This window comes from Scyliorhinus canicula, chromosome 2 (genome assembly GCF_902713615.1).
Source record: "Scyliorhinus canicula chromosome 2, sScyCan1.1, whole genome shotgun sequence".
Classification (NCBI taxonomy): Eukaryota; Metazoa; Chordata; class Chondrichthyes; order Carcharhiniformes; family Scyliorhinidae; genus Scyliorhinus; species Scyliorhinus canicula.
Window position 1 is genome coordinate 102775572 of NC_052147.1, and position 16677 is coordinate 102792248.

At 43.4% G+C, this 16677-nt stretch overlaps 1 protein-coding gene across 1 annotated transcript in view; it reads right to left on the reverse strand.

Annotated features, from left to right (window-relative positions):
- bub1bb (BUB1 mitotic checkpoint serine/threonine kinase Bb) overlaps positions 1–16677 on the reverse strand; it is a 132640-nt gene that overhangs the window by 96260 nt on the left and 19703 nt on the right. The window contains exons 6-7 of the mRNA XM_038784090.1: positions 16301–16500; positions 5274–5374 (exon numbers count right to left, since the gene is read on the reverse strand). Of these exons, the coding sequence (XP_038640018.1) occupies positions 5274–5374; positions 16301–16500 (301 nt within the window). The remainder of the gene's footprint in view (positions 1–5273; positions 5375–16300; positions 16501–16677) is intronic.

Below are 16677 nucleotides of genomic sequence, written 5' to 3' on the forward strand. Positions count from 1 at the left end.
TCAGCTGCAGTATAAATTGCTGTGATTGCTTGAAATTTGATATTCTAGTGTTTGTCCTGATGAGAGCAAGATGAAATGATTAAGCAACGTCTCTTTCTTTGCAGCAATATTAAAGTACTCTAACTACCAAGTGACTATTTATAACTAAATTTCTAATTTCTGGAGAAGTATTATGAGGGACTTGTGGTTTGATGCATTGAAATTATGTATTGATCTATTTTAGCACTTGACCAAAAGGCTGCAGCTTGAGAAATTCACGAAAGGTTACAACCTCACCCTCAACAGGAAAGAATAAAATCACTGCCTTGCATAAGTGCCAGGCCAATACAAATTAGAATATCTCTGGATGGAACGTCATATGTTTGCCAATTTGGGTGATTTCACTTGGAACAGTTAATGTACGTGGTAAAATTTGTCACAGAATCATTAGTTGAAGAAGAATGAGGTCAGCCAGAATTTCTAGTTTTGATTTCCAGACAGCGATCAGCTGGAAAAGAAACTAATGGGCAGCAATCATATAACTGTGCCAATACATGCTGTCAAGGATTGCAAATGGAGAAACACACTTGGACAGAGTATCAAAGCCGCAAAGAAACCACCATCCACACTCTAGCAGTCAGAGGCTTGGGACTGGATTCTCCGTTCCTGAGATTAAGTGTTGACACCGGCGGAGGTTTCGTGGAGTTCCACAACAGCAAAACTGGTGCCGCACCTCGACTGATTCAACGACTGTTGATGGGCTAGCATCAGCGCCACATGGAACTAGGAAAAGTGGTGCAGCATTCGCGATTGACACTCGGGGGACTGACAAGCTGCAGCCACATGTACACACTCCACTTCCCACACACATCATCCCAGCCAACAAGATGGCAGCAAGACATGCAGCCTCATGATTTACAGACGCTGAGTTGGCAACTCTATTGGACCCCCCCCCCCCCCATGGTCTCAACCATAGAAGAGACAATACGAGGTTGCTTAAAGTTCTAATGAGCGTCAGGAGAAATGGGTTGAAGCTCAACAAGCCAATTTTGAGTAACTGAGATCACATTCCTAGGTGACAAGCTCTCATCGCATGGCATTGAACTTCATAAGGACAAAATCCAAGCAATTCTCAACATGTCAAAACAACACGACGAGAAAGCCATTTTAAGAGTGATCAATTTTATAGGGAAATTAATTCTAAACCGGTCAGCAAAAACAACACATCTATGTGATCTCCTGTACAAGACAACGGATTTCACTTGGACTGAGCAACATGAGCAAGAGTGGAAAAAGTTTAAGACTTCACTAACCACTACGACAGTTCTCATATTTGTTGAACCATCGAAGCAGATTAAAGTGTCAACAGACATGTCAAAAGATGGTCGAGGAGCAGTTCTTCTGCAACTCAAGCATAACAATTGGAAACCAGTATTATATGCATCACTATCCATGACGACAACAGAGTAGAGGTACGCTCAAATCGATAACGCATGCCTAGGTTTAGTTGTAGGTTTGGAGAAATTCTACAACTACGTGTAAGGGCTTCCAACTTTCACAGACGAGACAAACCATTGTCCTTTGGTTAATAACATCAAGAAGAATCTTAACCAAATGTCTCTGCGCATTCAGAGGTTGATGATGAAGTTGCAACGCTGTGACTTCAAATTCATCTACACACCAGGCAAATATTTGTTCTTAGCGTTGCATTATCGAGAGCACTGATACAAAATATGAGTAGTGAAATTGCTGGTGTAGGTCTGAATGTCAATCGTATTTCCACACTACTAATATCAGATACAAAACTACGCGTGGTCCAAGAAGAGACCAGGAAGGATCAAATTCTTCAAGAGGTGATGATGAACATCAACTCACACTGGCCATGACGTCAACATATGGAGTTCTACAATACAAAATCTGAACTCACTCCCATTAATGGTGCTTTGTTTGTACATGAGTACTTCGTTTGAACACAATAGTTATACCTCAATCTCTTCGCAAGGATATACTTAAGAGGATACATAAAGGACATCTCGAGATTGGAAAGATTAAATGGAGAGCTCGTGACTCTGTTTACTGGCCAGATATAAACGAGGATATTGACAGGATAGTCAGTTTTTCTGATACATCGTTGAAAGCAAACAAGAGAACCTATGCAAATATTTGATTTACCCACGGCACCATGGCAGAAAGTCACCTACGAGGGCAGGATTTAATGATCATAGACTATTTTTCAATTATCCCGAAATGGCTCTATGGTCAAACATTTTAATACCGCACACCAAGTCAATTTTTGCTAGACATGGAATTCCTCAAGTCGGCGTGAGTGACAACTGTCTTTGTTTAGCTGTAAAGTGTGGCAACACTTCACAATCACATATGATTTCAATCACGTCACATCAAGCCCATTGTACCCACAAGCCAATGGCAAAGCCGAAAAAGGTGTACATATTGTCAAGCAATTGGGAAGAAGGCAGTGGATGGCCAATCTGATCCATATCTCGCACTATTGAGTTTCAGACCATCACCATTGTCACATGGTAGGACGCCAGAGTTACTCATGAATAGAAGGTTGCGTACCACACTCCCATACTTGGAAAAGGAGAGAATGCAGGAAATACAAAAGATAGCGTCTAGAACTTTACCACCTCGGAGTAGTTATGATATTGAGAGAGTAGAAGATTCAGGTAATTGGCCGAGACAAGCCATTTTACTGGAAGCAGCACCACGTTCCTACAATGTGCAGACAGAGGAAGGGTTGGTTTTAAAAATAATTGTCACGCGCTCTTGAAAACCAGAAGACTTTCACAACAATGTGATGGATGACAAATCCACGTCAGAATCAACGTCAGCTGCAGTGTCAGATAGTTCAGCAGTTCCTGAGCATGAGAATGTCGTGGAGAACATTGAATCTACCAGAGTCAAAAGAAAGCCAGATCAACTTGTATATGTATGTTAAACCAGTTTTAAAAATTAAAACAAAATTAATACTGCGAGACTCATATCACATGTAAATATACTGATGATAATGTCTTAATTTATTCCTTCAAAGGAATGGGGATGTCGTGATATCATGGTTGTGTTGTAATTCACCGACTGACCTCTAGGAATTTCATTACTATATAAGTGAATGTTAGAGGTGACCTCAGACTGACGCGGGAGCTGGTAGAGAGGTTACTTGTGCATGTTCATACTGTTAATCATCTGTTGTTTTGTATATATTTGACCCACAGTTAATGTTAATAAATCGTTTATAGCTTTAGCTAGAAGTGCTCCAGTAATAGAAATCAGGCCATCCGACAAGAACATTACACAGGGCATGTCGGCATCCTGGTGAGCGCGGTCCACATTGAAGTGGATGTATTGTGCCGATTGGGCATAAAGGGCCTCCATGACGGCGCGGATGCGTCTGTGAGATCCTGAACAGATCCCCAGTCAGCGCCTGGATGGACCCCGTGGCGTAAAGGTTCAGGACTACCACCGTGTCACCTTGAGGGTCACCGAGAGTGGGTGCCTCCCCCCCCCCATTCCCCCAGAGTGGCAATGTGCCATGATTTGGCAGATATGTCACACTGTCTCCCTGCTCAGCCGGAGTCTTCGACAGCATGCCAAGCCCAGCGGGTCCTCAAATGACAGGCGCTGTCGGCACACACAAGGCCTTATACACTGCCTCCTGTGCACCTCCTCCTCCTGGACTTGTTGGGCAGCCGGCTCTCCATCCTGGGTGGCTGCCTCCTGTTCCTCTGGGGCAGGCTCTACTGCTGCAGCTTCGTCCTCCTCCTCAAGTAGTGCCAGCTCGTACAGCCACAGAGTATCCCCCAGGGCTGTGGCAACTAGGAGGAAGGCCACCATTGCTGGTTGAATTCCAATATCCATTGTCTGCTAGGGATGAAAGCCCGACATGTTAGCATGGTGGATATCCCCATGCCCAACCAGGTCCAATGGGCTACACAGTGGCCCTGGTTGGCACTGAGGGCTCTGCCCCCACATGCTCGGCCCATCTCCGCACCCCTGGCACCGCGTGATGTCCCGCCATCGGATGGCGGCGGGGAGGGTTGGGGGACACCCAGACGGCCGCTGTCACACTGCAGAACCAGAGGTCAAGGTGGGTCGTCAGCGCAGTGAGCAGCAAGATGGCTGCCTTGCAGGCTGCGCAATGGTGCTCTGTGCCAGGACACCGCTCCAGCCCTCCACCCCCCCACCAGCTCGATCAGTGTCTGGCCCGGCAACACACAGTTGCGCTTCTGTGTCCTACCTCCTCTCTCCATCAGCTACGGCGCCGGTTTCACGATTTTTAAAAGCACAAGTAAACCGTGCAGTCAGGAATTCGGCCCATCGGAGGCGGAGAATCCCAGAGGCCCCAAAGAATACTGGGTCAGGCCTGCTAATGATAAGCAAACTGCGTTTACTGTATGTATGCTCCGGAATGCATTGGCGCTGCTGTTGAGGCGACGGAGATTTGTAATTTGGCGCCCGCCGTGATTTCGGGGTCGGTACCAATGTTCCGCCCAATTGTGTTTGCCGATTTTGCCATCGGCCGACAGAGAATCCCGCCCTTGTCCCTTGCAAATGAAAAGAAAGCGTTCAAAAGCCAGGCACCTGAAAAGTGGGAGATCACGACTAGTTAAGATTAGATCCATTAGCTAACAATTATGGCACTGGCACTTGAAATGAAATAAAATTAAATTAAAGAGTAAATCAACATTCTGTGCAACTGAAGGTTTAGCTCAACTGTCTGCCTCATCTGTGCTTATGAAGTAGCAATGAACGAGATTGAAAAAAATATTGTAGAGGTTTTAAAGTTCAGTATTGGTAACCAAGGTCAATAGCAAATTAGTTTTTAAAATAATAAAGCATTGGTTGAGGATTCCCCAATTTCAAATAACAAAACTTGAAGCAAGTTAAGACCAAAGAAAATCCAGCTCCAACCCCCGAATTCAAGATAGAATACTCAGAGATCAGAAACTCTGCACCCAGCCAGTGATCAATCAGCTCTATCTGCCTCAAAAGAACATCCTCTCCTTACACCACGAGTGAGACGTTTGGGAGAAATGAAATGAAATCGCTTATTGTCACAAGTAGGCTTCAAATGAAGTTACTGTGAAAAGCCCCGAGTCGCCACATTCCGGTGCCTGTTCGGGGAAGCTGGTACAGGAATTGAACCGTGCTGTTGGCCGGCCTTGATCTGCTTTCAAAGCCAGCGATTTAGCCCTGTGCTAAACCAGCCCCTGGAGATGGCTTACACACACAAGAGGAATATCAATTCAAATAACATTCACTAGTTTTATACATACATAGTCTCCCCATGAGAAGATTCTTCCTCATAAAGCTTGAAGTCGGGTTTGTTGGCTGGCAAGGCTGCAGAAAACTCATGTACATTGGAACGCTTGGGCACCTGACAGAAGAAACAAATTAACTTCATAAACTGAATCGTATTTTAGTTTAGCCGAGCATCATTGTCCAGGATGATTTGAGTGGCAGCACATCTTGGAAAAATGGTTAGGCCTAATCAATTAGGGTGGCAACAAAAAGAACTTCTGATCACAGCAATTTGTGTAGGAAATGTTTCACCAAAAAAAAGTTTCACCAAACTCCTGATGGGGAGATGAATAGGATTATTAATGAGATTATCTCCAGACGCATCAACCACTTATTACCCAAACAGTATCATAGATCATCCGGAATGGATATCTGGTGCAGACACTATGAACCAAATGGCCTCCTTCTGCGCTGTAACAATTCTGTGATTTTGTGATAACGCACCCTAGCTTCAAGGCAATTTGAGCCAGATATCTTAAGATATTGATTTTACCCTCCAAATCGGCCAATAAATCTTCCAAGACAACAACCATGGGGTAGAAAACATTGTCAAAACCATTAAGCTAGTCACACAAATTAAATTTGTTCTTTGGGTTCAGCAGGAGGATCTTCAATACTATTAATTATTGCTTAATGCTCAAATTTAAGGAAAAGTAAATTAAATGCTGCAATAGAGCACCAACAAATGTTTCACACGAACAGTTCATATTAGGCTCGACCTAAAGTAATGACAAAACATGCTTATATTTAATCATCTGTTTCCACATTCAAAACATTTTGAGACAAGACATTGCACAAAACCAAAATAAAGTTCTAATACAGTAACTGCATCAGCTAGGTGGCTCAGTTGCCAGAGTCGGAAAGAGTGTTCAAGTCCCATCAAAACCTTTTAGATTGATACCTCAGTACAATAGTGTCATCACTCAAATGAGACATTAAATGCTGTCTGCTGAGGAGGATGTAAACATTTCTATGTACTATTTTGAATCGGAGCAGGGGTCCCTCCCTGGTGTCCTATGTTTATCCTTCATAAAATATCAGTGAAAGATCTGGGGCGGGATTCTGCTGTACCCGGTGGGACGGAGTGGCGTGAACCACTCTGGCGTCAGGCCACCCCAAAGGTGCGGAATCCTCCTCACCTTAAGGGGCTAGGCCTGCCCCGGAGTAGTTTGCACCCCGCCGGCCAGCGGGATAGGAGCCTGGCGCCACGCCAACCTGCGCATGCGCAGGAGGGTTCGCCTCCACATCGGCCATCGCAGAGGACCACAACGGCCGATGCGGAGTAATAGACTGCTCCCACGGCACAGGCCCGCCCGCGGATCGGTGGGTCCCAACCGCGGGCCAGGCCACTGTGGGGACACCTCCTGGGGCCAGATGCCCCCCCCGGCCCCCCCAGGAACCCGGAGCCCGCCCGCGCTGCCACGTCCTGCCAGTAAGGGACCTACTCTGATTTACGCCGGCGGGACGGGGTACACGCGGGTGGGACTTCGGCCCATTGTGGGCCGGAGAATTCAGGCGGCCCCGGCGCCCATTGAGTCGCGCCGGACCCCACCATTCTCCGAGGCTGACGGCGCGACTCACGCTGACCCCCCCACCCGGCGGGGGGTCGGAGATTCCCGCCCCTGGTCACTGTCAAATTGCAGCTTGTAGAATGCTGTGTCTAGATTGTCTGCAGAGTTTCCTACATTACAATAGCAACTACTATTCAAAAGGCTTCGTTGGCTGTGAAATGCTTTGGGACATTCCAAGGTCATGATAGACACGATATAAAAGTGAGTTATTTCTTTATAGTATTTTGTAAAAGGATTCCAATCAGCTTTGCATTTAAGAGGGGTGTGCGGACACGAGACTACGCCCGAGTGAGACATAGATTGAATGTGTACTTGAATATTTGGTTCAATGGTGGTTCTGGTAGGCTTTCCTCAAGTTTATATTTAGCTTGAGTTAGGTTATTACTTTCAAACATTAATAGCCTTGTTAGACAGGAAGGTGCTCAAGTGAAGCTTAGATTGAGTGAGCAGTTGGGAATTCAGTATAGAGGGGCAAAGAGATGCTCCTTTTTATACTCCTCCAGTAGGTAATGAGTTTACTTCCTTGGCTCCAAGCTAGAGGAGTGCGACTTTCTATTATTTTGTGAAAATTGTTGATATATTTAATTAGCCAATTAGTTAAGTTGGACAGAAATGACAGGGCTAATATATTGCTGGTGACTGCAGCATGTGGGAATCTGTGGAATGCACTGCAATCCAAGACAACCTGATCTGCAGAAAACATCTGCAGTTTAGACAGAGTGAAGGACATTTTCTCTGGACTGGAAAGAAACTTGTATTGGGATGGGGTGGGTCCAGTGGTTCTGGTCCACAGTGTTAAAATGGCATAAGTATGAATAAAGGAGGAGGTTATACAGCTAGGGGTCAAATAAAAAAAACTCAAGACCTCAAAAAGGTAATAATTTCTGTATTATTATCAGAGACATGAGCAACTTGACAGACGGTAAATAAGATTAGGAATTGAATGCGTTGATGAAAGACTGGTGTGGGAGAAATGTGTTTCAATTCCTGGGGCACTGGCATACGTAATGGGAAAGTGGCAGTTGTACTGTTGGGACGGTCGTCAACTCAACCATGCCGAGACCAGTATTTTGGCGAGTCATAGATCTGGGGCAGTAGAGACAGCTTTAAACTAATAGTGGGGGACAGGAAAAATGCCATTAAAAAAAAGATGATAAGAAAGCAGGATAGCAAAATGGGAAGTAGTCAGTGTGTCAGGAAGGGACAGAGCGCTCCAGCAGTTAAGGCTAGGAATTACAAAAATAACAGTCAATTCCAGTCGCTCCCCTCTATTACAAATTTGTTTACCTGGGTGTATTCAACACTACACAAACGCATACAGAATTTGCAACAAGGTAAATGAATTGACAGCACAAATAGAAGTAAACAGGTTATGATCTAATAGCTATTAGAGATATGGTTGCAGGGTGACGTAAAGCTGGGAACTGGAACTTAAAGGGCATCAGGAAGAATAGGGAAAAAGGAACTGGAATCGCATTGTTAATAAATGATAGGATCAGGCAGCATGGTGACGTAGTAGTTAGCAGTGGTACCTCACAGTGCCGATCAAGGCCCCAGGTCACTGTCCGTGTGGAGTTTACACATTTTCCCCGTGTCTGCAAGGGTCTCACCCCCACAACCCACCTGAGGAAGGAGCAGTGCTCCGAAAGCTAGTGTTTGAAACAAACCTGTTGGACTTTAACCTGGTGTTGTAAGACTTCTTACTGTGCTCACCCCAGTCCAACGCCAGCATCTCCACATCATGGCAACTCAAAGATGCGCAGGGTAGGTGGATTGACCATGCTAAATTGCCCCTTAATTGGAATTTTTTTTAAAATATAAAAGATAGTCATATAATAATCTTTATTATTGTCACAAGTAGGCATATATTAACACTGCAATGAGGCTACTTTGAAAAGCCCCTAGTCGCCACATTCCAGCGCCTTTTCAGGTACATGGAGAATTCAGAATGTCCAAATTACCTAACAGCACATCTTTAGGGACTTGTGGGAGGAAACTGGAGCACCCAGAGGAAACCCACGCATACTCCACATAGACAGTGACCCAAGCCGGGAATCGAACCTGGGACTCTGGCGCTGTGAAGCAACAGTGCTAACCACTGTGCTACTGTACCAGATAGGATCAGTACATTAGTGAGAGAGGATGTTATACAACAAGATAAAGATATAAAATCTGTTTGGGTAGGAACAGCAAAGGTCAGCAAACTACGAATTTGTTATAGGCCAAATACTGGTTGTAATGTTGGTATAATTGGTAATACATAAAATCAGGAAGTAGAGATGCATGCAAGAAGGGTAATACAGTAATCATGGGGACTTCAATCTACATAAACTGGGTAAACCTAATCAGCACTAATACAGAGGACGACAAATTCCTGGAAAGTATATGTGACAGTTTTCTAGAACAGCATTGCTGTATTTCTTTTTTGTGCAAAGAGAACAGGTACTGAGGTGCCCACACTGGATTTGTGCAAAACACAATGAGAGGTTTATTAGGGTGCTGTTCATACAATCAAGGTGGTGGCCTGCCCAAAGCCCACACAAACACACTGCTGATATCACGTGCCACAGAACCAGCAAGTAATGTATTCCCAGAGGTATAACACCCTTCCCCCTTTGTTAGTGCAACAACAATTAACATTTATACAATAGATCTACTAGATCATATTTCTATAATATATACAATTCAATAAGACAATCTGTATTGAACATCTATTCCTTTTTGGTAGAATTCGGCATTTGCGACCTCAGACGGTGTCCTGCTTCCTTTCTATAGACGGTACGACTCGAGTAGTCACTTCAGTATCTGTCACAATAGTCATTAAAAAGTCCTCAAGAAACAGGATCGGAACTCACTGTCTCTGGTCTCTGTTCCCAGGTATAGCTTTCCAGATTTTAAAACGTAGAATGTTCTTGAGAACTTTCTGGAAACTCACTTCATGCAGCAGTTAACTGGTCAACATGGCATTACAAAACTCTTTCATCGTGTACACAGTGGTCCGAGAAATATATTAGAAATTTGTTTACTCTTCTTGATAATGTTTCCCAGATGCTTTGAGAGAATACTTCAATGATTGCACAAAATGTTTAGCAAATCCATTTGCAGCTGGATGTTTATGGAGCTGACTTCATATGGTCTATACCGTTCTCTTTCAAGTAGTCCTCAAACTCCTTCAAAGTAAACAGTGTACAATTATCATGGACAATCTGCCTAGGTGTTTCAAAAACTGCAAATACTTTGTCCATTTCTCAATGGTCTGCTCAGTCATCGTTGATTCATTATTGTGACTTCTAGCCATTTTGAATGCACGTTCACAATCAACAAGAACATGTGACCCTCCAATGGAACAATGCAATCAATGTGTATTCTCTGCCATGGATGTGTCAGCTATTCCCAAGGATGTACTGGTGAAGTGTTCTTCAGTTTTGCACAACATTGGCATTGCCCAACTTTCTCTTCAATTTGAGCGTCCAATGCTGGCCAAAATTAACTGTGTGCTAATTCCTTTATCCTTACCACGGCAGGATGGTTATCATGCAGTTGGTCAAGGACTAAATTGCATAAGCACCGAGGAATAATCACACAGATTCCCCCATAATACAACTCCAGTACTGTCAAGTCTGTATGTGATGCAAGGCTGGAGATCTGGATTTTTCTTATGAACATCTGACAGCATTCCTTTTTGTACCAAGTCCATCACCTTCCCCATCACTATCAGTTCTTGTATATCTTTGAAATTGAGATGAAGTCACAGGTACACCATTCACGAGCGAGAAATACAAAATATTGTATTGTATTGTATTTCAAATAGTGAGCAGGCTATCTTAAACGTAGTATTTTTGCATTGAGGAAGGACAAATTAATAATTTTGTTTTAAAGGAACCTTTAGGGAAGAGTGACCATAACATGATAGAATTTTACATCAAGTTTGAAACTGCTATAGTTTAACGCAAAACTAAGGTCTTAAAATCTAATCAAAAGAAGCTACAAGGGACAAGTTGACCGTAATGATAGAAGAAACATTTAAACAGTATGATGGTAGACAGACAATGGTTGACATTTAGACTATTAATACATAGTCTGCAACAAGGTTAAGAGGTCTTGTGACGCTTTGGGTAACATCTCTTCCCCTTAAATCAGGTTTGAGTCACACCCCAGGACTTGATGGCCAATGAAGGTGTGCTCATAATGTGGCCGAACAGATTCAGTGTCAAGTTGCAATTTCTTCCAACAGGCCAACAGTAGACAATAAGAGCGGGAGAGAAGGCATGCTCAATGCGGAGTAGCACTAGCGATCTGTTCCAGGAATAACTAGCCAAGGAAACAGACAAAAGTCTGCCTTAGTACACCACTGGTGTGGGAAAAGAATTGGAATTGCAACAAAGTTACATTCCTTTAAAGGTGCAAAATACTAGTAGGAAAAGTGATCCAACCATGGCAAATAAGAGCAGTTAAGGATTTGATTAGATGAAAGGACAAGGCATAAAAATTTGCCCAAAAAGTCGTACGGCTGAGGATTGGCGCATATTAAAATTCAGCAAAAGAGAAGCAAGAACTTAATCAAGAAAACAAAATAGAACATGAAATTCAAAAAGCGGGAACATAAAAACAGGCTGTAAAAAATTCTATAGGTATGTAAAAAGGAAAAGGTTGGTAAAGTCAAATGTGAACCCACTACAGGTGGAGAATGAAGAATTTATAATGGTAATAAGGAAATGGCAAAGAAACAGAAAATTACAGTGTCAGTCTTCAAACGAGGAAGAGACAAGAAACATCTCTGAAATATTAGGGTGCCCAGCAGTGAGATTGATTTCTTTCAGATCCTCAATAAAATGTATTGCAGGAGAAATTAATGGGGCTGAAAATTGATAAATCATCTGGACCTGATGATCTACATCCTGGAGTGTTTATTAATGAGGTGGCTACGTTGGTGATTATCTTTCAAAATTCTATGAATTCTGAAACAGTGCATGCAGATTGAAAGTAGCAAATATGACCCCAGTTTAAAAATGGAGAGAGAAAACAGAATTACAAATCTGCTAGCCTGACATCGGTAGTCGGAAAAAAGCTAGAATCTATTTTAAAGGATGTGGTAACTAGGTATTTAGTAAATAATGGTGGAGATTAGGCAGTCAATATGGATTTATGAAAGGGAAATCACATTTAACAGACCCGCTGGCGTTTTGTTTTGAGGATTTTATCAGCAGAATAGATAAGGGAGAATTTAGATTTTGAGACGGTTAGTGAGCAAAATGAGATTTTATGGGATTGGGGAAATATACTAGCACGGATTAAGAATTGGTTAATGAACAGTAAATACTGAATGGCAATGGCAGAGATCATTCTCGGGTTGGCAAGCTGCGACTAGTGGGGTACTGTAAGGATTGGTGCTTGGGCTCCAGCTATTCAAAAATCTACATTAATGATTTGGATGTGGGGACCAAAGATAACGTTTCTAAATGCGTTGATGACACAAAATATGGTTGGAATCAAAGAGATTTAGACAGAATAGACACAATTTTAGACACAAACATGGCAGATGTGGAAAAATGTGAAGTTTTCCACTTTGGTAGGAAAAACAGTAATGCAAAATATTTCTTAAATGGGGAGAAATTGGGAAATGTTCATGTCCAGAAAGATCTGGGTGTTATTGCTCATACGTTACTGAACGCCAACATGCAAGAGAAACAATTAGAAAAGCAAATGGCAAGTTAGTCAGAGTATAGAAATAAGGAAGTCTTGCTGCAGCTGCATAGAACCTTGATGAGGCCACACATGCAGTTGTGTGCAGTTTTGTCTCTGTACCCAAAGATATATACTGGCTAGAGTGTGTGCAACAAAGCTTCACCAGACTAATCCCAGGGATGGTAGGATTGTCCCAGGAGGGAAGATTGAGGAGACCGGGCCTGTATTCTCCAGTTCAGAAGAATAAGAGGTGATCTCATTAAGTGTACCAAGATTCTTACAGGGTTCGAAAAGGCAGATACAGGAAGGATGTTTCTCCTGGTTGGGGTGAGAGGGTGTCTAGAACCATGGAACATGGTCTCAGAATAAGAGGTAGGCCATTTAAGATCTAGATTAGGAGGAATTTCTTCAGTCTGGAGAGGCAGTGGCATAGTGGTATTGTCGCTGGACTAGTAATTCGAGACCCAGAGCCATGCTCTGGGGATCCAGGTTCGAATCCCACCTGGGCAGATTGTGAAGTTTGAATACAATAAAAATCTGGAATTTAAAAAGTCTAAAGGTGACCATGAAATCATTGTTGATTGACGCAAAAACCCACCTGGTTTATAATGTAGGGACTAGTTTAGCGCAGTGGGCTAAACAGCTGGTTTGTAATACAGAACAAGAACAGCAGCACGGGTTCAATTTGCGTACCGGCCTCCCCGATTAGGCGCCGGAATGTGCCGATTAGGGGATTTTCACAGTAACTTCATTGAAGCCTACTTGTGACAATAAGCGATTATTATTTTTATTATGTCCTTTAGGGTAGGAAATCTGCCGTCCTTACCAGGTCTGGGTTGACTCTTAAATGTCCTCAGGGATGGGCAATAAATGCTGGCCCATCCAGCAACGCCCACATCGCATGAACAAATAAAAAACAAAGTCGGAGGGTGGTAAATCTTTGAAATTCTCTATCCCAGAAGTCTCTGGGGGGGCAAGTCGTTGATTATGTTCAAAACAGAGGTCGATAGATTTTTAGATACCATTCACATTAAGGGAAATGGGGATAGTACGAGAAGATGGCAGTGAGGTAGAAGATCAGTCATGATCCAGTTAAATGGAGAGCAGGTTTGAAGGGTGGAATAGTCAACTCCTGCTCCAATGTTCCTGAATAGTAAATTCATTTTAACACTAAAAAACTCAACGCAATAAATACTGGATAGAGAAGAAAGAAACCACATGAAAGAGTATAATTAATACCAGAAGGCTATGGAAGGAAGCTAGGCATGATTTAGCTGGGGCTGGTTTAGCACAGTGGGCCAAATAGCTGGCTTGCAAAGCAAAACAATTCCCGTACCGGCCTCCCCGAACAGGCGGCGGAATGTGGCAACTAGGGGCTTTTCACAGTAACTTCATTGACGCCTACTTGTGACAATAAGCGATTATAAAAAAAACAATGATGCATGGTATTGAATCAAAGAAAAAAAAAAACAATGAAAGGAGGAAAAGATAACAATTATTAAAGCAAAATATAATGAACCACCAGAATGTTGACCTCTGAGGATTATACTTCAATAAGGCAAAATTGTTGAACGATAAATATAAACTAACATTTTTAAATATTACAATAAATCAGGCAAGATAGTGAAATCAAGTTAGGAGAGACTAAGGCAGGTTCGATGTGAAGCTTCCCAAATATTGGAAGGAATTTTTTGGTCTTGAATATAAACTATAATTGTTATAGATCTAATTTTCAAGAGATGCACTTCATGTTAAAATTCTGATAAAAGAAAAAAGTTTGAAAAATAACAATGGGATGGGAGATCTATTTATAGATGGAGCTTCCCGAGCTTGAAGGTTTTGGAGGAGAAATTTGAACTACCAGCAGGGAACGGGTTTAGGTATCTGCAGGTACAGGATTTTTTGAGAAGGCAGGTTCCGACTTTCCTGCTCCTGCCACGATGGGGGAGACAGGACAGAGCAGTTTCCAGAACATGGGTGGTAGAGGGGAATGCATCAGATATCTACAAAGAACTTATATGGAGTCGGAGGAAACTCAGATAGAGGAACTAAAGGGCAAGTGGGAAGGTGAGCTAGGGGGAGAGATAGAGGCAGTCTGTGGGCGGATGCCTTAAGCAGGGTTAACAAATCCTCATCATGTGCCAGGTTTAGCCTGATACAATTTAAGGTGGTCCACCGGGCACACAGGACGGTGGCCCAGATGAACAATTTTTTTGGGGTAGAGGACAGGTGTGCGAGGTGCAAGGGAGGGCCAGCAAATCATGTCCACATGTTTTGGGCATGCCTGAGGCTTGGAGGGTTTTACTAAGGCTATGTCCATGGTACTTAAAACACAGGTGGTGCCGAGTCCAGAGGTGGCGATTTTTGGAATGTCAGAAGAGCTGGGAGTCCAGGGGGCAGAAAAGGCTGACGTTTTGGCCTTTGCCTCCCTGGTAGCCCGGAGACGGATTCTGTTAATGTGGAGGGACTCAAAGCCCCCAAAATTAGAGACCTGGGTTAGTGACATGGCTGCGTATCTCAGTCTTGAGAAAATAAAATTCGCCCTCAAGACGGTCAATGTTAGGGTTCATCCGGAGGTGGCAGCCGTTCGTCGACTTTCTCGGAGAAAATTAAAATGTCAACAAAAGCTATTGTTTCGTTGTTGGGGGCTGCGAAGAACATGATAGAGATGGAAATGTTTTATGTACTATGTTTATGTTGCTGTTATCATTATTATTACAAAAACTACAAATACCGGAATAAAATGTTTTTGAAAATATTTATTCACTCAATGTGCCTCCCTCCAGTTTCACCAATTAATTCAGCTGTAGATGTAGTCTTTCCATTGCTTGCCATTTACATAACACCTTATAATTTCAGGATATTCCAATGAAATATTTTGGTAATGGTAATTGCAGCATTTTATAATGGGCAAAAAGAGTAACTAAGGTTCCATAATAAGCAATGAAATGAATGAGGAATTTGTTTTGACAGGATTGGCTGAGAGAGGAATGATGGCTGAGACTTCATGAAGTCACTGATATTCTTCAATAAAGTGCCCTGGATGTTTTTCTTCAATGCATCAATAATCTTTCAACCTAACAGGGCTTTAGTTAAACATTGCACCAAAGGCATTACAGCAAGTGTCGTGCTAATTGATATTTTGCGCTCAACGTCCAGGAGCAGGACTTCAACTTAACCTCTAACTAGATTAGAATGCTGCAGCCCAGCTCAACTGACACTTTGGCCAGAATCTTACTCAAAAGGCATTGCCCCCATCCCCAGGCTCAGCAGCCAGAGCAAGCCCACAATCGCATGGCCAAGTGGCCAGCAGGTCTCTAGACCCAGAGTATCACCACGAACAGTGGCCATATCTGGGATTGTATTCAGTTCCCAAAGGCAATGGTCACTGGAGCTAGGTAACAAGTTAAGTGGTGGGGGTGGTGGGACTAACAAGAGTCCTTCTTTGCAAACAAGGTTGCCAAGTGCCACATGGCTGTTGGTAAAATTCCAGCCACAACAGGAGGGCAGAGGATTGCCAAGGGTAGGCAGGTTCCCAAAACACCTAGTGGACGGTAGGCAATGGACACGATGCTCTGCCATGTCACAAGATATTGCATTCCCTCCTCCTCCTCCTCTCTCTCTCTCCCTCCCCTCCCCTCTCCCCCCCCCCCCCCCCCCTCCCCCCCCCCCCCCCCCCCCCCCCCGGCGCCACCTTGGAATGGTAAAATTCCATCCTACCACTTCAAAATTCCCACTCCACTGACCCGTATTCCGGAGTCATTCCAAGGTCCTGGTGCAATTTCATTCTCTTTAGCAGATGTTGAAGGAAGTGTGGTCCACTGCCTCTCTAATGATCTTGGTTGGTCTGCAGGCTGGGTCTGCAATCGATTTTCATTGAACACTTCAAAGGAGCCACACTGTTCTTGAGCAGGAGCCACATTATGGCGGAGTTCTCGATTTTGTGCTAAAACCAGGAAAAAAGGTTAAAGTTTATCCATGCACCAGAACAATCTCCCTCCATAATCACTCATCTTCTCGGAATTCATTTTATCAGTAAACTAGAGTGCAACAAGAAATAGTTTGTCCAGCACTCAAATTAAAACAGGCAGTAGGTCTGACAGGTGGGAAATTGGAGGAGTGG